Source organism: Betta splendens, chromosome 7 (assembly GCF_900634795.4).
Source record: "Betta splendens chromosome 7, fBetSpl5.4, whole genome shotgun sequence".
Lineage (NCBI taxonomy): Eukaryota > Metazoa > Chordata > Actinopteri > Anabantiformes > Osphronemidae > Betta > Betta splendens.
The window spans coordinates 3163783-3189236 of NC_040887.2; the positions used below are offsets into that span (position 1 = coordinate 3163783).

The following is a 25454-nucleotide window of genomic DNA, read 5'->3' on the forward strand; positions in this document are numbered from 1 at the left end:
CCAATATTTACATTTCAAATACTGAAACTAGAAATAAAACGTCTCTTGATATGCTTGACGGGCTTTGCCTTTTTGTGTAGTATTTGCATGTTCTTCCCGTGTTCGCGTGGGCTCTCTCCGGGTTCCTCAACAGTCCAAAAACATGCATTAGGGAAATAGGCTCCAGATGCGCTAAGTTACAATACAGCTCTTATATTTATATGATTTAATTAAGTCCATTAACAGCGAAAAATTAAAATTCAATTCAATTTTAATTCATTTGATTTTAATTCATATACCACCAATTCACAACCAAAGTCATCTCAAGATACCCAACATGGTTTAATGCTTTGCACAACTATCTAGAAAAATTAACAAATCCAAAACTAAATCTTAATTTTGACAGAACTCAATAATAATGAAGAAACACCATAAAATACCACCACCGCCACAAAAAAGGCACAAAAAATAAACACTGTGAGAAAACTGTGAGGAGTGACACACTAAATAGCCAAGCTGGAACCATAATGACCACCAAACAAAGTCAAAATAATATGTAATAAAAATTCCCTATTACCGTAATTTAATGAAGATCAACATTGAAACAAAATGTTATATTATATGAAAAGAAAATCACTTAAAACACAAATGAATGTTACAACAATCCCAAGTGTTTAGACTAAATCATTTCGCAGTTTACATAGTGAGAGATGTTTATGACATTATGTTATATTTTAGCACAGACATATGCAACAATGATACAGTTTAGTATAGATAGGAATAAGAATGTAAGATAAACACCCCCACAACACACCACAACAAAACACAGGATTTATGATAAAACCTAAATACCTTCAGACAATTTCTCTCTAAGATAAGACAGTGGAGTCAAGTTTAGTGGATCAGAGTATTCATGATTTGCTATACTATTTTTATCTTGTAGACATCTCTGATTATTCTGATTTAACTCATATCAAAAACATTTGTTTTATTGTTGATCCACGTTTTGATTTCCAGCCTCTGGTTGCCCTCGTACTCCTCAAGCCTTAATTTAAAAAAAAACACACCACATTGAAAAATTAATTAATACTTGTTAAAAAAGATGCAGCCTGTTTGGGAGATACACTTTAGGTTAATCAGATTGGAGACATCTGTTTCATTTTTTCCATTTTTTCTTTCATTTTATGAGGATGCATTGATGATCTTAGTTTTCACTGTTTGATTAAAATATTGCCTTAAGCAAAGTGTTGTTGACAGTATGAGAGAGTTTGGAATTTAGAGTCAGATGCTAATCTCCAATCTCAAAGCTCTCAGACTCCTACACCCATTGGCCATTTTATTAGGTAAACCTGTACAATCCTATCCTGTCCAAATACAATACCTATGCTATTAGTTCTACTTTTACATTGTGATGATTTCTTAGTTTTAGGAGTACAACTGGCATGTAGCAAGTGGACGTAATATTTTATTCACCATGTGTAAAAGAAATGAGGGGAAAAACACAGAAAAGCCACAACTCATTTTAAAATTTTAATATTACCTGCTGTTGACGGACTCGTTGGTGCCATGCATCAAATGGAATTATAATGCTCTGGGGATTTAAGAGATCTGTCTCCTTGTAGTACACCCTGACCACTGTCTCAGAAAATGCCTCTGGGATCAAATGGGGAATCTAAGAGCATAAGAGCAGGATTCACACAACACAAATGAACAGAGAAGAGAATAAAGTGTTAACAGACATTGTTTTATACATAAATTAATTGTACAAATGTCTTGTTGTCATTGTTTATTTCTGACCTGTTGCCCAGAATTCCTTATTGCTGTGTCAGGGTCTTGCTTTGTATAGTAATACATGTTATTGACAGGGTTCTCATGTCCCATCCCATAGTCTATAGTGACTTTCTGAAATTATGTTTGAGAGTTTGATTTTATACTGATGTTAACTGGGACATTTTCACCCAAAATTTCGTTAAATGTGAATGTAAAGTGAAAGTAATTTTGCTAAAAACTTACCACTACTTCAAAGTTTGTCTCAGTCAGGATGTTCCCAGAGAATTCAATCAGTCTTTGTTTCAGATTGTCAATATGCCTCTGTTCGACCTGTTTGAACTTGCACAGTTAATTTCACTCTTACGTTTTTTCTTTTTTCTCTTCATCATAGATCTTTTTTAAGTAAGGCTCTACATTTAACACTATTTATCATTTATCATCTTCATCATTTATCATTTATCACGAGTGATGGCTCTGTTTACATGACAAAAGCAGTAATTTACGGGATGCTAGAGCAAGGGGTCTTTTGCCCACTGGCCTAGGTGTGTAAGGTAGAAAGAGTCCAAAGAAACCTTCTAGGTGTGCTAAACAAGGGAATTAATCATTTAGTTGAAGCTGGTAATATTTCTCTCCTATCTACAGTTAACTTTTCCAAACTTTATTTTTTGTGGAAAAACGTTTTTTCTTATTTTCCCTTTTTTCTTTTCTTCTACTGATAGAATCTCCGAAGTGTCAAACGAAATAACGTAATTAAAATGTTTGGAAACTAAATAAACAGCATCCACTAGTGTTACAATCAAACAAATACCATGATAAACACAATGGTTTTCATACATACCCTAATGCCTCCTTGAACCTCCCTTTCAAACACACACTTGTAGAGGTCCCGAGAGTTGATCCTCCTTAGTATCCTTTTTGCGTTTGCCAGTTCACCGTTAGCAGAGTCAAGTATTTGTTGAAACACAAAATCTACAGGAGAAATGGGGTGGAACACACATCAGATATAAATTATTGCACAGCGACAAACTTAATTAAAGTGTATTTCTTAAACTGACTGTACTGTATAATGTGCATAGTCAAAAATGCACATAATGTGCATTTTTTTATTATGGCTGCATTATCCATCCAGCGGGGGGCGCTGGAGCCCACCCCAGCTAGCTGAGGATGTGAGGCAGGGTACACCGCAGGGCTGGCTGCATTATTAATACATTTAATATATAAGTCTGAAGTGGAGACACCCACTTTAGACTTTTCAGTGACTTAGTGTGTGGTTATTGTGCCTATAGATACTGGGATATTCTAACCAACGTTTAATCATATGACACATTTGCATAGTGATCTCTGTCACTCTGTCATTGCTTTTAGTTAATTCTACAGAGGGAAACTTATTTAAAATAATCTAAACTTACCTGTTAAAAATAAATTAAGTGTTTTGCTTTTTGCTCCACCATTGTCTGAACACATTTCCATTGTCTTAATGCTCTTAAAGCTCTAACTTAACAGCATGCAGATATCTACAGACCAGTGAGTTGTGTGAAGGAAGCCATTTGATTATTTTGAATGTCCCGCTTGACTTCATTTAGTGTCCGCCCAAGTCCACCAATCCTAGTTCCATTTGCAGCATCAAGGGCATCTTTTATCCTGAATAAACAAACCCCATAAACAATCACTTTTTGACAATATTACCTATCATGGTGTATTTGTAAGTTTTGTGTATAAAATAAAAAATGAATTTCATTGTGACTCGTTTTAATAAAACTTTTCTACTTAGATATTATATTTATTAATAAAATGGTGTTGAATCTGAACATAGTCTAAATTAAGTTAGTCAAATTAAGTCTTATCTAAATATAACAAAAACAGGAAGCTTAGGTACTCACATGAGGTCTATACCATACTTCACTTTGTGCTGGCAGGCACGTTTGTGGAGGTAATACCTTGTCTGGTACATTGTATAGAGACTGTTCACCTCCTGTTGAGAGTGTTGTATTTAGTCCACAGGTCATTAGAGAATCGTTTTTATTGTTTAAGACCCAATATTATCATCACCTTTTCTCTGATGCAGATGTGTGTCTTTCTATTGCCAGCCTCTTTACACACCCTGGCAAACAACATGAAACGCTGATGGTCAAAGTTGTTCCGCAGACCCAGATAGTGACAGTCCCTGTCATATGGAGTCAAACAATATGAAGAAAAAGAATGAAACTAGTCAAAAACATGATAAATGTTTGCTCAATGTGGAGCGATCTGGAGACACTGAAAATGTTTAGGAGGAACAATATGTGGAAATCTTCATTCTTCGTTTAAAAGTGAATTATTTAACAAACCCCACCTGGCAAAGTAGTCAAACTTGTCCACGTCAACGCCGCTTGTTTTGTTTGACACAATTTCATAAAGGAAGGACTTTTCTTTTGGACGACCTTCATACGGCCACTGTGGAGACGACAGCAGAAAAGATAACAGTCACAACCTGTTTTATTGGTCAGTCATGTTTGAAGTATTACTACAAGTCAACAGTGCCATTAGACATTGACTGCAAGCAGTAAGGTCAGGGTTCATTTCATGGATGTTAATTTATAATATTTATGGTAATATGTTAATTAACTGATAATGTAACATTATAAGAAAGGCAAATGTCGAATTAAAATACAGTACAGTGACATGCAAGGAATAATTTATTAAAGGGACCTCATTTGCTGTTGCTTCTTCTCCTTCTTCCCTTCGAGGCTATGAATCAAAAAGCAAATATCAAGGTGTGCTGCATTAAACAATTTATAGAGGAGAAACATTTCATCTTGTGGTGTGGGCAGAACAACAGTGGCATCAGACATTGGCTGATTTAGAACTGACAGGATGAATCATCTCCTTAATGAAGGTCCGGTCCCTCCTCCTTAGGTCGTACAGCTTCATCAGTGGTCTCAGGCCATTTTCCTCCACCAAGTAGTCAAACATTTGTATAGAGATCTTCTCGTGCTGTAAGACGACACACAGCAAGTTGATAATAGAGAAAAGCTTTATACTGTGACTGTGAGGTATTTCATTAAAAACATTCAGTGCTGTTTACGTGAAGATTCATCTCTACATGTTTTTTTATTCTTGTCTCTGATTTTAATTACTGTATCCTATTACTTTTAGTTATATGGCTATTTTTATATTCATGTTATATTCATATTCATGTTTTGTTTGTGTTTATTATTGTTGTATGAAAAAAAAACCCAGATAAAATGCGATGAAGAAGAGGGAGGCATCTTGCCAGTAGAGAAGTTTATATAATTGCATAGGTGGTACAATATTTCAGACGTGGTGTATGAGCAACTCTGACAAACTTAAAAATGTAATACACAGCATAAACAGATATAAGTAAATTGGCAATATGATTACTGGCGTGACACAAAATGGCACTTATAACGACTGTCTGTGTATTTTTAAAGTCTGTTTTTGGAGAAGTGAATCTTAAACACCCCCTTAAATTGTGTAGTGTACAAGATCAATTTTAGAAACATGACTTTTATGAGGAATGGTTTACCATCAATTTCAACTTACCCTTATCTCTCCTCTAAGAATTAGTTCATCAAACAGGTGGGAAAAGGGTCCATGTCCTAGTTAAGAAGAAATAAATATCATATGTTTACTGTCAGTGTAATTACCAATTATGTTATCATTTCTGTTATATAAACTACAATATACTGCTACTGTAAACATACTGAAGTTCATATTGTCTTGCAGAATAAACTAAACTTTCCGTTTAGTCACGAGCTGGTAGCCTCTGTCTTACTCTGTCCTTTCCCCAGGCTTCCCTAGTTTTACTGGCTTACTTATATTGGAGTATCTCTTTACCCACAGAATATGATTATGAATTTTGGCACCTATGTTTTTATACTCTGCTCCTGTTCCCGCCCAGAATTTAAATATTTATGCCTGACATACTGTTTTTTTCTGAGGTTTATATTGAAAAAACAGTGTGTAGCACTCACCAAGGTCATGACAAAGACCCGCAATCTGCACACAAAGGATGTCTCTGTCAGAGATGATAGTACTTTGTTTGTTTTTCAGACTTTTTCCGAGCTCTCCTGCCAAGTGTGCGACACTATAACACAAACAACACACGCTTGTCTTCAGGGACTAAAATACATTAAATTAATGATAACTATCACAAACACATCAGTATTAGTGCAGACATACCCAATAGAGTGCTCAAAGCGGGAGTGACATGCTCCAGGGTAAACATAATATGAGCCCCCAAGCTGCTTGATGTTCCACAGTCTCTGGAACTGAGGCGTGTCAATGATTTTGACAAGAACTGGGTGTAATTCGATGGATCCGTGGATAGGATCATTAAACACCTGACAACAAACAGCACAACTATAAATTCAAACTCAATAACAACACAAAATAAAAACCTAACACCCCTTCCTAATAAAGCTTAAGTCCTGCGTGGTTCATTATGAATAATGATAACACATTTACCAGTGCTGAATCCCTATGGTTTTATGTTATTTGTTCATAATAAAACAATCATTAAGCTTCAAACGATCTAATAAGCGTCAACATTATGTCAGGTTCTGGCTCCGTTATCAGGTTTATTTTGAAGACACCTTGTTTTTCGGTCATATCATCATGTTTTGGGTTCCAGTTTCCACTTCCTGTCTTTATTTTGGTAGTCTCCCGGTTTCTGTTTTCGGTTCCAGCTTTACTTCCGGTCCCCATTAGTCACACCTGCTCCGTATCAAGTAATCACTTGTATTTAACCACCACCTGTTTCCTCAGTTCCCCGCCAGATCGTCGCTCGTATGCCAGACATCCATTCCCAGCACTTAGTTATTCTATTCGCGTGTTTTTGATCCTGCTCTGTTTTTGACTTCTGATTCTCGCCTGCTCCCTTATCTGTACTGTCGCTTGGATAACTCTGAATTAACGAACCTGACCGCTCGACTACGAGACAGCCTACTCCCTTACGCCCCGTGACTGACTGTGTATGATCCGGACCGCCTGTGATTCTGCAATAAACCGCTTAACCCTACGTTCTGCCTGTGGTCTCCGTGCTGTGCATGTGGGTCCTTTCATCTGCCGTTCCCTGACAGAACGATCTGGCCAGACTTGGACCCAGCCAGCACTCAGCCGTCGCCCAGGTCAGTGACTGTTTTGTTTCTTGGTTTTTTTGGCGGCGAGTCTCCTTCACCTGCGAGGAGGTATGGAGTTCACCTGCGCCGAGCTACCCAGCGACCTACGCGTTTATTTTCAAATCCTCGCGGAGGATTACCGACGGGCGGTTAACCCGAAGAACCAGCGCAGCGCCGTGGAGGTGGCGATATTAACGCTGGAGGACGATGACAGCGTGTTGGAGCGCCCCAGTGTTCGTCGCCTCTATGAGCGACTGTGCGAGCTAAGCGACGCGCTCCGCACCACGCCAGCGCCGGTCGCACCGCCGAAGGTTTCGGTTTCCTCCTCCCCGCCCCGTCGCACCGTTGTGTCTGCACCAACCTGCCCAGCTCCATGTTTGTTCCGCTGGGAGGATTGCCTGCACTCGTGCGGTCCCCAGTCCCCAGTTCAGCCGTGTGTTGTCCAGTCCCCAGTTCAGCCGCGAGCTGTTCAGTCTCCAGCCCAGCCGCGAGCTGTTCAGTCTCCAGCCCAGCCGCGAGCTGTTCAGTCTCCAGCCCAGCCGCGAGCTGTTCAGTCTCCAGTCCAGCCGCGAGCTGTTCAGTCTCCAGTCCAGCCGCGAGCTGTTCAGTCTCCAGTCCAGCCGCGAGCTGTTCAGTCTCCAGTCCAGCCGCGCCCTGTTCAGTCTCCAGTCCAGCCGCGCCCTGTTCAGTCTCCAGTCCAGCCGCGCCCTGTTCAGTCTCCAGTCCAGCCGCGCCCTGTTCAGTCTCCAGTCCAGCCGCGCCCTGTTCAGTCTCCAGTCCAGCCGCGCCCTGTTCAGTCTCCAGTCCAGCCGCGCCCTGTTCAGTCTCCAGTCCAGCCGCGCCCTGTTCAGTCTCCAGTTCAGCCGAGCCCAGTCCCGTCTCCAGTTCAGTCGAGCCCAGTCCCGTCTCCAGTTCAGTCGAGCCCAGTCCCGTCTCCAGTTCAGTCGAGCCCAGTCCCGTCTCCAGTTCAGTCGAGCCCAGTCCCGTCTCCAGTTCAGTCGAGCCCAGTCCCGTCTCCAGTTCAGTCGAGCCCAGTCCCGTCTCCAGTTCAGTCGAGCCCAGTCCCGTCTCCAGTTCAGTCGAGCCCAGTCCCGTCTCCAGTTCAGTCGAGCCCAGTCCCGTCTCCAGTTCAGCCGAGCCCAGTCCCGTCTCCAGTTCAGCCGAGCCCAGTCCCGGTCTCAGCCCAGTCGAGCCCAGTCCCGGTCTCAGCCCAGTCGAGCCCAGTCCCGGTCTCAGCCCAGTCGAGCCCAGTCCCGGTCTCAGCCCAGTCGAGCCCAGTTCAGGTTCCAGTCCAGCCCAGTCGAGCCCAGTTCAGGTTCCAGTCCAGCCCAGTTCAGGTTCCAGTCCAGCCCAGTCGAGCCCAGTTCAGTCGAGCCCAGTTCAGTCGAGCCCAGTTCAGTCGAGCCCAGTTCAGTCGAGCCCAGTTCAGTCGAGCCCAGTTCCGGCCCCAGTTCAGTCGAGCCCTGTTCCGGCCCCAGTTCAGTCGAGTCCTGTTCCGGCCCCAGTTCAGTCGAGTCCTGTTCCGGCCCCAGTTCAGTCGAGTCCTGTTCCGGCCCCAGTTCAGTCGAGTCACGTTCCTGTCCAGGTTCCAGTACAGTCGAGTCACGTTCCTGTCCAGGTTCCAGTACAGTCGAGTCACGTTCCTGTCCAGGTTCCAGTACAGTCGAGTCACGTTCCTGTCCAGGTTCCAGTACAGTCGAGTCACGTTCCTGTCCAGGTTCCAGTACAGTCGAGTCACGTTCCTGTCCAGGTTCCAGTACAGTCGAGTCACGTTCCTGTCCAGGTTCCAGTACAGTCCAGTCACGTTCCTGTCCAGGTTCCAGTACAGTCCAGTCACGTTCCTGTCCAGGTTCCAGTACAGTCCAGTCACGTTCCTGTCCAGGTTCCAGTTCAGTCCAGTCACGTTCCTGTCCAGGTTCCAGTTCAGTCCAGTCACGTTCCTGTCCAGGTTCCAGTTCAGTTCAGTCACGCGCAGGTCGTGTCCCAACCAGGGGGCACCACCTGTTGTACAGGTGCTATGCACACCCGATCAGGCCCGACGTCTGCTCCGTCGAGCTTGGCAGCGGCAAGTAGCCATGCCAGCTCCAGAGTAGATGCCGTTCCAGTTCCTGTCGGCCATGTTGCGGCCGTTCCTGTCGGCCATGTTGCGGCCGTTCTAGTCCCGGTTCCTGTCCCTGTCGGCCAAGTAGATGCCGTTCCTGTCCCTGTCGGCCAAGTAGATGCCGTTCCTGTCCCTGTCGGCCAAGTAGATGCCGTTCCTGTCCCTGTCGGCCAAGTAGATGCCGTTCCTGTCCCTGTCGGCCAAGTAGATGCCGTTCCTGTCCCTGTCGGCCAAGTAGATGCCGTTCCTGTCCCTGTCGGCCAAGTAGATGCCGTTCCTGTCCCTGTCGGCCAAGTAGATGCCGTTCCTGTCCCTGTCGGCCAAGTAGATGCCGTTCCTGTCCCTGTCAGTCTTGGGGTGGCAGTCCCGGCGCACCTCCAGGAGGAGGTCGCGCCAGCTGCAGTCCCCGCGCACCTCCAGGAGGAGGTCGCGCCAGCTGCAGTCCCCGCGCACCTCCAGGAGGAGGTCGCGCCAGCTGCAGTCCCCGCGCACCTCCAGGAGCAGGTCGCGCCAGCTGCAGTCCCCGCGCACCTCCAGGAGGAGGTCGCGCCAGCTGCAGTCCCCGCGCACCTCCAGGAGGAGGTCGCGCCAGCTGCAGTCCCCGCGCACCTCCAGGAGGAGGTCGCGCCAGCTGCAGTCCCCGCGCACCTCCAGGAGGAGGTCGCGCCAGCTGCAGACCCCGCGCACCTCCAGGAGGAGGTCGCGCCAGCTGCAGACCCCGCGCACCTCCAGGAGGAGGTCGCGCCAGCTGCAGACCCCGCGCACCTCCAGGAGGAGGTCGCGCCAGCTGCAGACCCCGCGCACCTCCAGGAGGAGGTCGCGCCAGCTGCAGACCCCGCGCACCTCCAGGAGGTGGTCGCGCCAGCCGCAGACCCCGCGCACCTCCAGGAGGTGGTCGCGCCAGCCGCAGACCCCGCGCACCTCCAGGAGGGGGTCGCGCCCGCCGCAGTCCCGGCGGACCCCCAGGAGGGGGTCGCGCCCGCCGCAGTCCCGGCGGACCCCCAGGAGGGGGTCGCGCCCGTCGCTGTCCCGGCGGACCCCCAGGAGGGGGTCGCGCCCGTCGTAGCCCCGGCGGACCTCCAGGAGGGGGTCGCGCCCGTCGCAGTCCCGGCGGACCTCCAGGAGGGGGTCGCGCCCGTCGCAGTCCCGGCGGACCTCCAGGAGGGGGTCGCTCCCGTCGCAGCTCCCGCTGCACCTGCATCGGTTCCTGGCGGCCCGGCTCTGGCCGCACCTGCATCGGTTCCTCGTCGCGGTAGTCCAAGGAGGACGCCGCTGGTTCCTGCCTCGTCCTGGTCTCGGCTGCCGGACGGGTGGCCTCGCCCTCGGCTTCTCCTGGTGATTGGATGGCGCTGCCTCCTCCGGCGCCGTCCGCCTCGACTCCGCCACCGCCACGGCCGTTCGCCTGGGGAACGTCCCCTCCTGCCACGACGATGGCGAGGCCTCTGCCGCCGTCGCCCACCACGATCCTGGGACTCCCCTGCTGCCACCCTCCAAAAGAGGGGGGGGGGTTTTCTGGGCCCCATGGGACCGTTGGGGATGGACTCTGAGCTTCCTGCTTCCGGTTTTATGAACTCCTGATTTGACCCTCCTCCAGTCCTCCCTCCGCCCACCCTGCTTGTCTGCCTTGAGGGGGGGGGATTCGGTCCCTCCTCCTGTGACCACCCTCCGCCCGCCCTGGTTTGGAGGGGGGGGGGGCTTCCGTGGGCGCCGTGGAAGACGCCCTAGAGGGAGGGGTACTGTCAGGTTCTGGCTCCGTTATCAGGTTTATTTTGAAGACACCTTGTTTTTCGGTCATATCATCATGTTTTGGGTTCCAGTTTCCACTTCCTGTCTTTATTTTGGTAGTCTCCCGGTTTCTGTTTTCGGTTCCAGCTTTACTTCCGGTCCCCATTAGTCACACCTGCTCCGTATCAAGTAATCACTTGTATTTAACCACCACCTGTTTCCTCAGTTCCCCGCCAGATCGTCGCTCGTATGCCAGACATCCATTCCCAGCACTTAGTTATTCTATTCGCGTGTTTTTGATCCTGCTCTGTTTTTGACTTCTGATTCTCGCCTGCTCCCTTATCTGTACTGTCGCTTGGATAACTCTGAATTAACGAACCTGACCGCTCGACTACGAGACAGCCTACTCCCTTACGCCCCGTGACTGACTGTGTATGATCCGGACCGCCTGTGATTCTGCAATAAACCGTTTAACCCTACGTTCTGCCTGTGGTCTCCGTGCTGTGCATGTGGGTCCTTTCATCTGCCGTTCCCTGACACATTATCAATTAATACCTGAGAGTTAAAAAACATTTACTTACTGTTTTGAGTGAAGGCAACAAAAAACAACCAAGTACAGTAGCAACAAAAAAGTCACTTCATTACTAGACATTGTAAATATGGTATGAAGTGTTTTGTTACCTTGGGTTGGTTTTTGATAACATTTAGGTATTCCAGATTTTTCTTTCGATCTCTAGATAAAAAGGAAAATACAACTTGAGGAGGATGAAGGGGAATTTAAGTGGATAAAAACAAAGTGAACCCATTTACGTTATGCCCATCCTTGTCAGGTCTTCATGCTTGAGTTTTAGCGCCTGTTTACCATCGATTCCTCCTTCTGCGGAAAAAAAAGAAACCAGTATCAACACAGTTTGTCATGACATACAGTGGCGTGCAGTGAGGTTCATGACTGGTGAGGCACAAAGTTCTCTGGAGTTTAATTATACGATCATAACTTAAAAGAGTGTATTTTTCACTATTTTATTGCCAGAATGCATATTTCTAATGGCCACATTTCACATTTCATGACCATTCCTATCTCATCTAAAGGAAGGTATTTGGTCTTGAAGAAACATATCTTTTATAGCAGTAAGTCACCTGACCTGTAGCCTCCATGTATTTTTCACAAGTATAGAGAGGTGTAAATGTTCAATTTTGACACTCAGTGAAGTTTTGTTGTTTTTAAAACTTTAAATCCTGGTTGGCTCTACATTAGGATGAAATGGAATATTTCACTCAAGGTTCAAATTCACTTCTCAAGCAGTTGATTTGTTTTACTTAGTGTCATTCAGTAGGTCCTTTTAGAAAAGTGAATCCCATCTGTGGGGATACCCTGCATTAAAGTGTGGTAGCAGCGCCCCCTTCTGGATGAGACGCAGACCTGTTCAGCCTCCCCTCGAGTTTTCTCAGTCGGTTTTAGCGTTAAAATGTGAAACAGAAAGGGATTACGCCTTGTATCAGCCCATTTACTGACAGTTTCAGCATTGGGGCTGAGGCTCCCTTCACTGACGCCTCACTTCTGGTTTCTCGAGGAACCAGGGTGATTTAAATCTGGGGTCTAGAAGTGTTGCTGGGGTCAACACACTGAGGTGGTTTTGTTTAAATAGGAAAGTTCTGTCGAACAAATGTGACATTTAACCTGCATAAAATACTGTTATTAGTAAACTAAGAGTCACTTTGAAATTAATCTGAATTCAGATAGATCAAGTGAAAACTTTTAAAAATTAATTAATTATTTTATTAATACACTTTCACTTTATTATAAAATTAAATTAAAAAATACACCTTTTTTTCCCATATGAGATTAATTATAGATGAATTTGACGATGAACGGCAAACGCTCATGGATTCCATTCGGCATTGTCTGTCTGTCAGTGACACGGTGTCACGTGCTTTCCCAACGCGATGCGCGCACGGACACAGTGTTTCGCTATATGAGCTCGAGCTCATCGGCGTTGCCGGACCCATCACTAATGTATAACACAGATCAATGGACAGAAATGAATTTTTATTTTACATTTTTTTTAATTATTCCCAATGCGGGGTCACGGGGTGCTGGAGCCTAACCCAGCTGACTATGGGCGAGGGGCAGGGTACACCCTGGACAGGTCACCAGTCCATCGCAGGGCAACACATAGACAGACAACCATTCACACATACACTCACACCTACGGGCAATGGAGAGAGTCCAATCAACCTAATGCAAGACACGGGGAGAACGTGCAAACTCCACACAGAAAGGCACCAGGACTGCCTCCGGGAATCAAACCCAGAACCTTCTTGCTGTGAGGCAACGGTGCTACCCACCGCACCACCGTGCCGCCCTTTTTTTAATCAAGTTATGATATTTTCAGGTGAGAAGAGGCCCTGCCTACCCTGACCGCACGTCACTGCAAGTAAAGTAGTTTTAATTTTAGATTAAATCACCTTACAAACAGCAAGAATCCATCAGCTATGTAAATGAAAGTAACACAGTGCTCAACATTTAGCTAAATTTGTAGCTGTACTGAAGCTGCAAAAAACAAACCACCATTTAAATCTATCACAGTAGAAAACCAACCTTCAAATCTAGTTTGTTCAAGTCCGGCTCGTTCCAGGAGTTCACATACTTGACGGTTAGTCCACGTCTCATTGATGCAGAAGGAAGCCATTGACTTTGATGTCTCTGATCTCAAATAAAGATGTTTGCTTCTTCACAGATGTCTTTAATGCAGATCTGATTACAATAATTATTACTATGAGCAATAATAATTCTGTTCACGCAGCTGATCACAGTTTAATGCAGCTGATGAGGACACACCTGCACAAACACACTTAAGCTTAAAACCTGGCTTTTATAGCTTGACTGCACCTGTCAGACTGGCTCTGCCCTCATAGCAACCTGTCACATAATGTGTTTCGTATTTAAATGAGCCACAATATTATTTTAGAAAATATAATCTGAATGCAAGATAAAATGCTAAAATGCATAAAAATACAATGCCAAAAAAAAACTCAGACAGGCTGAGAATGAACGAGGTAAATGTTGGAGCTTAAGTGACTTCCAGACTGGTATGTGAAACCTTTTTTAACTTCTGTATGAAGGTAACAGGATGTGTCAGCATTTACATGAACAGGAGCTGAGGGAGACACAGTCACTTCTGTTTCGAGCAAACACTTATAGAGGTCCCGAGACATGATCCTCTCTAGAATCTCCTTTGCCTTAGTTTTGGGTCAGTTGAGTCAGAGTAAAGAATTTCTTGAAAAAGATGATCTACAGGAGAAGCAGAGTGGAACATGGTCAGATACAAAACAAAGACCATAAACAAACCTGATAAATAGGATATTTCTTAAAGTTCTACTGAATTTCTATATACTGTAATAGAAAGAAAGAAAAATGTTTGCACTGTGACATACTTTGCATTCACGTTGCATATTGGCCTTGCCATCCCCTCGCAATTCTAATTCTAATTATTAATTATTAGTATTAGTAATTATTAATTATTATTATTAGTGTTCTGGAGGCCCAGGTAGTGACAGTCCCTGACAGAGAGTGAAGAAGCGAGATAAAATGTTAAAATAATTAACTTCACTGATCCCACATTGGATGCTAGGCTACCATCCTATGTACAGTAGGATGTGGGTTGTTGTAGCTAGCATTGCTAGCATTATGTCATGGTAGCAGTGGTTTGCTTCGTCTTGCAGTGTTTTTTGCAGTTTCCGTGTTGTGATGTGACCCTGTCAGGATCCTTTTGTTTCTCCCTCACCCTGCATCCCTGCTCTGGACCACACCTGCTCTCTCTCTTTATCGGGTTTAACAACCCGATGGAACACCTGTGGGAGTGTTATAGTGTTATTCGGTACCAACAGTAACTGGAATGGAGTCTGAGAGGAAGGAATGCTAAGGTGTTGTCGGAGGACTCAATAATGTGTGCAGACATTACAAAGCTGAACAATGAACAGCAGAAAGGGTTCTGGGTGGTGGCTCATAGCATTGATTTATTTTGGGGTCTTTCATTGACTCTTACTAAGTCATTGATGTAAAACAAGACAAAAACAACCCACAGCAGTATGTTGCTACAACATTACTTTTATCAGTCAGTGTGAAGGTTTCATTTCTTCAATAACCAACTATTAGTTTCGTGTTCATGGCCTCATTGTGTGGACAGTGTGGATCGGTCTGTTGTTGGCAGTAAAAGCAACAACGCCACATGTTTCTCATGTTTAACATTTTATATGCTGCATGCGACTTTACCTTTTGTTAATTAATCTGCCTAATTGAGCCACAAGACAAAACCAACCACATTTTAAAAACAAGCTCTTCCTGTTGCTTTGTTTATTTCACTTTTGCAGCTGTAGCTCATCCATTAATCAGAATGAAATGAAACTGTTTTAACAATATGCTGCTAAAATATTACTTTAATTTTCACAGTCTGCCTGAAGGTTTCATTGCAGCTGTGTTTAACGTTTACGCTCCTTATTGACCAAATATTAGTTTCACCTTCAGGACTTTGCCTGGTCATCATCATAGAAAGTAAATTGTGCCATAGAAAGCTGTGTTGAGCCTACTATCCACTTTAATCTCAATAGCATTCATCAGCTCGTCCATATTAACTTAATTGATACACTGAGCTCTGAGTTTCCTTCTATCTCTTCTATCCAATAATCTAACTAACAGTAACCAGTCTGTCCTCACCTACAGGTATCATCTGACTCAGAGCTGTGAGTCTGTGATGAGCAGCTGTAGATCCAACCATCCTGCCTGGGTCCAGTCCCTGGTTCAACCATCCTGCCTAAGACTAATCAATTCCTATCTTTCACTATAACATTCAGAACACAGGAACCGTCATTTTTCCCATGAGGCTACGGTACCAGTAAGAACAATCCAAAACTCAGAAGATGTGGTCAGATAAACAGGCAAGACGGCAACAGGGCTGGAACGGGTAAAACAACTCGCGATCCGGCAGGGAACAAAGGCAAGTGCTGGTGGTTAAATACTGGAGTAAATGACCTGATTGTGTAAATCACAATGTTGTGAGTAAATCACGTGACTGAAACCGGAAACAGAACCAAAATAAGACCAGAAATTAATCACAGAACCCCAGACTGTGACACTGGCGGGCTCCAATATCTTAGATATCGTGTACAAATGCATGTACTTAAGATTAACAAGTTTACATGTAACACTTGTTCAGCAAGAATACAGTTCTGGCATTAAATAATACCACAAATCCTACAAAAATAATCAGTTATACGTTACACATTATAATTTTACTTACTAGGTCAAAATTACTTGATTTTGGAGGTTTTTAAATCAATTAATTATCCTATTTACTTTTACTTGTTATATGCATAAAAATTTTACTTGGATAAATGATGATAGTAAATTTCAAAGTATCATAATAAATATTATGTAAAATTTTAATGTACATATTGGAACATAACATTTTTGTAAAATTTACAAAAACATTTCTTTCAGTGTACTGGTCTTAGAAAGCAACAGAAAGTGATCAGAGGCACTGCTTGTGTTGTTATGTTTGCTAAATATGTACGTGTAATCAAGCTAAGCACAATGAAATTAAAATGAGGCAGAAATAATAAAAAAAAACAACTGTTTAACTGGTCTTAGACTGCTACAGTAAGTGATCAGAGGCCCTGGATAAGAAATTTTTTATTTCATACAATATAGAATGCCCTCGTTGCTTGTGCAGTTTCAAACAGTCACAGCACATTAAGTAAACATTTGAACACATTAATTCAGTTTAATTGCTTTTAAAAATGAATTTAAGTAATAGCCTTAATATAATAGTACAATAATGCTGTTGTTTAGGAATGAGAAATTAAAATAGCCAAACTGGAACCACAATGATCAGAAAATGTAATTAAAATTGAAAATAATATGTAATCAAAATTCCCTAATTCACAAACCCAAAATATAAAAAAAAACAAGAAAACCATAAATGAACGATAATCCCATGAAAAAAAAACTTGTTATGTCTTTACACATTTTAGCTCATGACACTTAAATAAAAACAAAAATAATCTTGCTTCAGAGGACAGTGGAATCAAGTATTAGATTATTTTTAATTTGCTACTTAAACGGTAAAAAAGTCTGATCTTTCTGACTATTAATGATTTCATAACAGCAGGTGTTTGTTATTTATTGCTGATGCTCATCTTCAGCATCTTCATATTAAACGGTTCTCCTTGTTGTTTGTCGTCATCCTTAATATAAACAAAAAACACAGAAATATATGAGGATCACAGTGGGCTGCAGTGTGTTTAATACGTGAGATCCACTTCGTCTTATTTTGTATTTCAAGCAGGACACATCTGATTCTGTTTTTCTTCATTATATGAGAGAGCGTGAGCTAACATAACTTAGGACTGTTATGACATGAAATAAAATGTGCCACGTGTCCAGAATCTCTCAAAGTTTGTTAAATGGCAGCAATTAGCAACACACAATCACATAAAAAGTCAGAAACTGAGCTCACAACAGGAACGTTACCTGGAGTCCGAAGCCACTTTCTTTGCACCACTCTTTGAGTCGTTTCACTGAATCCTTGTTCATAGTGATCCGTTGACCTCCTCTTCTCTTGTTCTTAATGAACACCCTGATAAACGATTGTGGAATGTGTGCTGGGTGCGTCTTAAAGTTCTAAAATTATGACAGCAAAGAGTGAAAATGACTGCAGAAAAATTAAAATACTAATGAGCTGAGAGTTATTTTAATGAACAAATGCTTATTGTTGTTCTGACCTGTGATTTTTTGAATGCTTTGGTAGGTTCCTTCTTACTGTAGAAATATGTGTCTTTAATAGGGTCCTCCTCTTTCCACCCATATTTACCAACCTAAAAAGATGGTTGAGACACAGCTTTGTTTTTATATTCACAAGTGAATTATAAGTGACATCACCAACAGCGGAAGAGTTACTGAAATGTAGAAAGACAAAGTAATTTAATTTAAAACTCACCATTATTTCTAAATCCTCTGGTGTTTTTACGCCTTCACCCTCCAAGGATTCAGTCAGAGTCTGTTTCAAATCTTTAATCTTCTCCTTGAGGTCCTGTTTAACCATGACATTGTTTTTTGTTTTAAATTACAATTACTTTTAAAAGATCTGTTTCACTTTTGACATTTTTTAAGGAAAGCTTCATATTCTAGAATTAAAGTAACTTTCAGAGTTCTACTTAATTAATAATGTTTATATGTAAAATTCATATTAAGTTTGACAACTCCTGTAGAATGTTCTATGCTTCTGATCCATAGCACAGCTATGAGCTGCTTTGTTAGCAGCCAAGCCTCTTCATGTTCTGAGTTATATTTGTAATTTATATTGTATTAAATGAAAGGAGGCAGTGATTGCTGCACAGCATGTCCTGCTTCTTTAAGTGACTTCCAGACTGGTATGTGAAACCTTTTTCAACTTCTGTATGAAGGTAACAGGATGTGTCAGCATTTACATGAACAGGAGCTGAGGGAGACACAGTCACTTCTGTTTCAAGCAAACACTCGTAGAGGTCGCGAGACATGATCCTCTCTAGAATCTCCTTTGCCTTTCTCAGTTTTGGGTCAGTTGAGTCAGAGTAAAGAATTTGTTGAAAAAGATGATCTGCAGGAGAAGCAGAGTGGAACATGGTCAGATACAAAACAAAGTCCATAAACAAACCTGATAAATGGTGTATTTCCTACAGTTCTACTGATTTTCTATATACTGTGATAAAAAAAGAGAAATGTTTGCACTGTGACACACTTTGCATTCATGTTGCATATTGGCCTTGCCATCCCCTCGTAATTCTAATAATTCGTTACATTTCTGATTTGCATAACATAAATAAAGAAGAGTTGGATGACTTGAAGCAAAGTTTCACTCTACTACTAGTATTAGCCACTGTAACACAGACAGTAAACAGATGTAGCTGTTTATCTCTGTGGTTCTATTGTGTTTTTGTTGAGTAGATGTTTCATTTTAAAATAGTCTTCATATATGTATAGGTTTATATGCTTGACATTTATTGTCATGTCTGAGCAACTCTGTGGTGACAAGCTGATTAACACATGTTGCTGTAGGATGTTGACAGTTGGAGAACAGGCAGTGATCAACACATTTACAGTTTATTGTCTGAAAGCTGACAGAACAGATACAGATACAGACCTGTTAGTTTTGTAAAGGCTGCCATGTCCTCACTGGCTTCACAGAGTTTCTTGCCTGTTCCCTCAATGTGAAGGTCTTTTGCTTCAAAGAAGGCGTCTTTTATCCTGGATTTGCAACATATTATTAGTTTTTACAATGTTTTTATTATAAGTCATTAACACTTGGGACTAATAAGTAAATTACAACTTAAATGTAATTTTACTGATCTCTCTCACAAAACATTGACAACAAACAAATTATAAAAAGTAACTTTAATGAATCAAACTACAGCACAGTAAGGGTAATGCGTAAGGACACAGTAGGTACTTACATGAGCTGCACAGCTTTTGTCACTTTGTGCTGATAGGCTCGTTTGTGGAGGCGATACCTTGTTTGGAAGATGTCGTAAACATTATCCACCTCCTGTAGAAAGTATTGTTCTGTTTCAGAGTATTGTTCTGTTGATTTAGCTATAATTAAGAAAACAGTAATAATTTTGTCAGCACCTTGTCTCTCACGCAGATGTGTGTTTTTCCATCATCAGCCTCACACACTCTGGCAAACTCCAGGTAACGACGATGGTCAAAGTTGTTCTGGAGGCCCAGGTAGTGACAGTCCCTGACAGAGAGTGAAGAAACAAGATAAAATGTAAAAAAAATTAACTTCACACATTGGATGCTAGGCTCATCCTATGTAGGATGTGGGTTGTTGTACAGTAGCTAGCATTGCTAGCTTATGTCATGGTAGCAGTGGTTTGCTTCGTCTTGCATTTTCCGTGTTGTGATGTGACCCTGTCAGGATCCTTTTGTTTCTCCCTCACCCTGCATCCCTGCTCTGGACCACACCTGCTCTCTCCCTTTCCCTCAGTGTGTCACGATTGATGCCTGTTCCTGTTTTATGTTGAAAGGACTTCCTGTTTCACCTCAGCTGTTTTTTGTCATCCCGGTTTCACCACGCTCACCTGTCAGTAATCTGTAATCACACCCAGTACTTAAGCACCACCTCAGCCAACAGTCAGACGCCAGATTGTTGAGTTACCAAGACCACTTTCCAGCGTTTCTCGTATAGCTAACCTGTTGCTCGATCCTGTCAGAACCCGACCGCCGATTCCTGCCAACACCCTGTCTGTACCCACACCCGGAGATCTTGGTATCGTTCCAGATTGTCTGTCCATTGAATTTTGCCTAGCCCTTGCCTGTACCTCTGCCGAGTTTACCTGTGCACCGAACCTCTGCCTGTCTCGTGGACCCGATCTTGCCTGTTCCTCATCGTACCTTAAACCGAGATATCCTGTGTATGACCCGGACTGCCTGACGACGTTGATACAATAAAAACTGCTTAATTCATCAAGCTCGCGAGTGCGCTGTGCTTTTGGGTCCTCATCTGTGTGTTCTTGACACAGTGAACTCCTTTGCAATGAGCTCTATTCCACACAGCTATGCTCCCTTCAAATACTTTCCCAGCCATTCAGTCTGTGCTTGATTACTGTTGGTTCATGATGCTCATTGTCGTCCACGAACATTCTCTGTCATTGCTGGACTTTTGCCTCCGGCGAAGAGACTCCTGTTTTATTGTGTATTGTTAATGACTGTGTGTTTTTTCTTTCCATCGTGTTAGTCCTGCCATTAGTTAACCCAAGCCACGCTTTGAGTAGCCATATTAAATTAGCCATGTTCTGTGTCTCCATAGCTCCCCATTCCATGTCAGTGTTCCCCTTTAGCTTCTCCCTCCATGACCTTAGTTCTGCTCCAAGGCATAACACCTCCCCATGTTTGTTATTTTTCACTCTTTTCAATCAAAGCAGACTGGTAAATGTGTGCCTACTGTAGAATGAACTGGACACATTGAAAATGTACAATACTGTACAAGGCAGATCGAAAAGTGAAATATTCAACAGTAGCTGTTAAACAAACTCCACCTGGCAAAGTAGTCAAACTTGTCCACGTCAACGCCGTTTGTGCTGTTTGACACAATTTCATAAAGGAAGTACTTGTCATCTGTACGACCTTCATATGTTTCCTGTGGATACGACGGTAGTGGATTAGACAGTGAAGCCAAGCGATGATGTAGGTTTCATATTAGTCCGGACTTACTTTAGGGTTCATCATCTCCCTAATGAAAGTCAGGTCAATGTCCTTCAGGCCGTAGAGCTTCATCAGTGGTTTCAGGCCATTTTCTTCCACCAGGTAGTCAAACAGTCTTATAGAGATGTCCTCATGCTGTAAAATGACAGACAGCAAGATATGTTTTTATATGTAAAAGATTCAGTTACAATGTATTAGCTATTAGGAGTTTCATTTGTTACATTATAACACACACACACATATATATATATATATATATATATATATATATATATATAGTGTGTGTGTGTGTGTGTGTGTGTGTGTGTATATATATATATATATATATATATATATATATATATATATATATATATATATATATATATATATATATATACACGCTATATTACATTAATGTCAAGAGTTTCTAGACTACATCATAAATGCTAGATGCTTTTGGAATTTTGCTTCTGAGCTGGTTACCTTAAAAGATGAATCCAACTAGGTCAACATTATTGTTATTTGACCCTATATACAGTAAAGGTTTTGAATTGATTTTGATCTTGTGAGAATAAGTTATATAGATCCTTAACTTTTTTTGCAGAAACAAACACTTCTTCAAATAAGTGGGAAAAGGGTCCATGTCCTACAGTAGATGCAGAAAAACAAACTCTACATTATATAATCAATTATTTCATATATGTACATTGTAAAGTGAGTCATAAAAAATATACCAAGCAGGACTTTACTCAGTCCGTTGTAAAGCATACAAAGGTTTGTACTGTATCAGAAATACTACTCTGTTTATTTACCAGGTCTTTATTTACAGTATAGATAGTTTCACTTTTACTTTTTTAAGCGTTTTAAACATCCCTTATGTGTTACACTCACCTAGATCATGGCAAAGACCAGCAATCTGCACACAAAGCACGTCTTTGTCATCCATAGCAGTGGCACTTGGTTTCAGAGCTCGTGCAAACTCACCTGCCAAGTGTGCTACGCTATAACACACACACACACACACACACACACACACACACACACACACACACACACACACACACACACACACACACACACACACACACACACACACACACACACACACACACACATTTTAGCTTTACTGTTGATGTTAAGACGTTTGTTAAGATGTTTTAGATTATTTTCTTATCTATCTACCCAATGGAGTGCTCAAAGCGGGTGTGACATGCTCCAGGGTAAACAAAAGACGCTCCACCGAGCTGCTTCATGTTCCGTAGTCTCTGGAACTGATGTGTGTCAATGATTCTGATGAGAAGTGGATGTAACTTGATGGTCCCATGGATAGGATCATTAATCACCTGATGAAAAGGCAACGCAATAATTTCTCATCCAATTATTACCCAACTGGAACAACAGTAACACAGTCAAGTTTCAGCCTGACTAGACTGAAACTCTAAGAGTCGCATCTCCCCGCTCGGATATGGGGGTGCCGAATGTAAAAGGAGCACCTACAACTAGTTTTCTCACATTTAACTAAATGACACAACATGTTTTCTCCCATTTAGTTAAATGTGCAAAAGTCTAAATGTAAATGGTAAATATAAATGTAAATGTAAATATTAAATGATCGCCGGTTGAAAAAACTAAATATTTGACTCCACCCCCTATGATCCCAGATCAGTGACACAGACTCTAACACCTCAAACAGTATGCATAGCTCCGCCCACACCTGACTCTGGATCGGTGGACAACAATACTGGAGAGAAACCTGAAGTCGAAGCCATAAAAACAAACCCTAAAAACAAAGGTTTTCAGGTCTTATGTCCTGCATCTTCCCTGCCATTGTTGTTTAACAGCGCGACAGTCACTTGGCAGCGATCACATGATAAATGAATGAACCAATGATCTGTGAAGATCTGTATGAACAAATCCCTCAAAGATCTGTAGTACTTGGTGCTCGCTACAGAGCCTGAGCGAAAGAATGTTGAACTAAACCGTGCAGTTCCCTAAAATATCTACCTGGTGCATTTATTGTGTTAAAAACGTGACATTATTATTATTATTAGTATTATTATTATTATTTGATTTTATAATTGTGGCAGAGTATACAACAAAATCTATTATATCTATGATATTGTCACAATCCAGGATTTTGTGTCCATTTCCTGTTTTATTTTATATTTATTCCGGTTCTGTGTTCACCAGATCTTACGTTCAGTTTACTTCCGGTCATTACCCTCCAGCTGCCGTATCAGTAATCATTCGCAGTATTTAGTCTCCAGCACTGACACCAGTCCTCTGCCAGATCGTCGTGTTTTGTTCCAGCGTTCTGTGATCTCCGTGTTAGAACCATATTTTGGATCACCGTCTCTACCGTAGCCTTGCCTGACTATTCTGCTGCCTGACTGCATGCCTCTGTGACTTTTCTCTCTTGCTCTACTTGTGCTGTTGTGCCAGTCTGCCTACGTGTACTGACCTCTGCCTGTATTTTGACCCTGAGCTGCATTAAACTCTTAAACTTACCTGTCCGGTGCTGTGCATTTGGGTCCACCATCTTAGAACCTCATTCGTGACAAATGTTCGAAAGTATTGATTTACAGACACACTTACAGTATATACACGATAACACTTCACACGTCTACAAGAATCAAAGACCACTAATTAATTATGACTCCATGAATAAATAATGTTTGTCGGGCGTCAGGTGACATTTAAATGAACTTCAAATCAGACATCATTTATTTCCTTGTGTCTCAGTCCACACAGCTCCGCAGCTGATCTACAGCTGAAGGAACGAACGATCCATAAGGATCCGTAGGAACGAATCAGGAATGAACTGGAGCGTTTGCTGCTCGCCACAGAGCTGGCTGTCACGTGACTAAAGAACGAATCCCAGAGGACGGACACTCAGTGGAGGGAGTCGTGAACGAAGTATTTCTGGTTCCTGTCCTGTTGACTGAGCTTAAGCAGCTGCTGCCATGTGGCGAGAGAAGGTACTGCATAAAAATGAACGAATCGTTCACTGAGAGGACTCGTTCCTCCCGAGTCATTTAAAAGATTAGTTCATATTGAACGAATCGTCTACGAACGTTCTTCTCTCCATATCATCTCTCCGGTTCCCGTACATTGTCAAGCCCCACCCTTTCGGAGCCGACGGGGTGGGAGTTTGCAACAAATATAAAGTTCTTTGATCTTTGTGGACCCACAATTGTGATGTTTTGTTACCTTGTGCTGGTTTTTGTTCCTGATGACATTTAGGTATTTCAGACGTTCCTTAGCGTCTCTAGATAAAAAAGGAAAATCCAACTTGAAGAAGATGAAAGAGGATTTAACTGAATACAAAGTGAACACTTACGTTATGCCCATCCCTTTCAGATCTTCATCTGTAAGTTTTAGCGCCACACCATCAATTCCTTTTTCTGGGGGAAAAAAGGAATCTGTTTGTATCAACACAGTTTGTCATAAAATACAACAAAAGTTTTGGGTGATTTAATCTACAATTAAAACCAAATGGCACAATCCATCAGCTGTGTAAATGTTAGGAAAGTAACACAGTGCTCATCATCTGGCCAAGGTTGTAGTTGTATTAAAGCCACAAAGCAAAAGCAAACCACCATTTAAATCTATCACAGTTGAAAACCAACCTTTAAATTTAGTTTTGTCGAGTCCGGCTTCTTCCAGGAGTTCACATACTTGACTGTTAGTCCACGTCTCATTGATGCAGAAGGAAGCCATTGAATCTGATGTCTCTGATCTCAAATAAAGATGTTTGCTTCTTAACAGACGACTTAAATGCAGATCTGAGTACAATAAACAGTTTCTATGAGCAATAACAATTCTATTCACACAGCTGATCACAGCTATTTAATGCAGCTGATGAGACAAACACACTCACGCTTAACACCTGGCTTTTCTAGCTTGAACGCACCTGTCAGACTGGCTCTGCCCTCATAGCAACCTGTCACATGTTGTGGTTTATAATTGAATACGCCACAATATTTTTTTAGAACTCCAACCACTGAACTGAGAATACTGAATTAAAAACAGAAGACTAAACACACAAGATACAACATCACAAGCAGAGGATGCGTTACTCTACTTCACAGCTTCATGGACCTTTTCAAATAACACTTCACAAACACGGGTCACGGGTCTTTATCATGGGTTTTTATATTTTGTTCTTCTTCTTCATTTATTTATTCAGAGAACGACAAAATCAAAGTGAATGGAGAGAAACCAAGGGCATCATTACAAAATGTGAATGTAGACAATTAAAGCTCCTCCCCTTAGGCAACACAATAAAGAGAGAAAGCAAACAAAAGGTTTAACAACCTGATGAAACACCTGTGGGAGTGTTATAGAGTTATTCGCTGCCAACAGTAACTGGAATGGAGTCTGAGAGGAAGGAATGCTAAGGTGTTGTCGGAGGACTCAATAATGTGTGCAGACATTACAAAGCTGAAGAATGAACAGCAGAAAGGGTTCTGGGTGGTGGCTCATAGCATTGATTTATTTTTGGGTCTTTAATTGACTGGTACTAAGTCATAGATGT

At 42.3% G+C, this 25454-nt stretch overlaps 2 protein-coding genes across 3 annotated transcripts; both read right to left on the reverse strand.

The window, feature by feature from the left end:
- Positions 1-243: 243 nt before the first annotated feature.
- Positions 244-13549, reverse strand: LOC114858679 (deoxynucleoside triphosphate triphosphohydrolase SAMHD1-like). Its single transcript, XM_055510320.1, has 17 exons — positions 13295-13549; positions 11506-11572; positions 11377-11428; positions 5932-6092; positions 5724-5836; positions 5293-5348; positions 4600-4722; positions 4438-4476; positions 4082-4182; positions 3799-3913; positions 3630-3721; positions 3272-3390; positions 2588-2718; positions 1993-2079; positions 1777-1881; positions 1520-1651; positions 244-1024 (listed from the first exon to the last, which is right to left on the reverse strand). The coding sequence occupies exons 1-17, from the start codon at positions 13383-13385 to the stop codon at positions 1019-1021; spliced, it is 1590 nt and encodes a 529-aa protein (XP_055366295.1). The 5' UTR covers positions 13386-13549; the 3' UTR covers positions 244-1018.
- Positions 13550-16116: 2567 nt separating this feature from the next.
- On the reverse strand, positions 16117-24812 carry LOC114859373 (deoxynucleoside triphosphate triphosphohydrolase SAMHD1-like). 2 transcript variants are annotated; one of them, XM_055510319.1, is made up of 17 exons: positions 24798-24812; positions 24547-24702; positions 24258-24321; positions 24128-24185; positions 22100-22260; positions 21809-21918; positions 21511-21563; positions 20945-21070; positions 20770-20870; positions 19358-19469; positions 19183-19274; positions 18873-18976; positions 18181-18329; positions 17691-17783; positions 17476-17568; positions 17225-17374; positions 16117-16938 (listed from the first exon to the last, which is right to left on the reverse strand). In XM_055510319.1, exons 2-17 carry the CDS (start codon positions 24635-24637, stop codon positions 16870-16872), a joined length of 1626 nt encoding a protein of 541 aa, XP_055366294.1. In that variant the 5' UTR covers positions 24638-24702; positions 24798-24812; the 3' UTR covers positions 16117-16869. The 2 variants fall into 2 exon arrangements, with proteins under 2 accessions (XP_055366294.1, XP_029013290.1); XM_029157457.3 differs by lacking the exon at positions 24798-24812 and having other exon boundaries at positions 24547-24791.
- Positions 24813-25454: the final 642 nt, after the last annotated feature.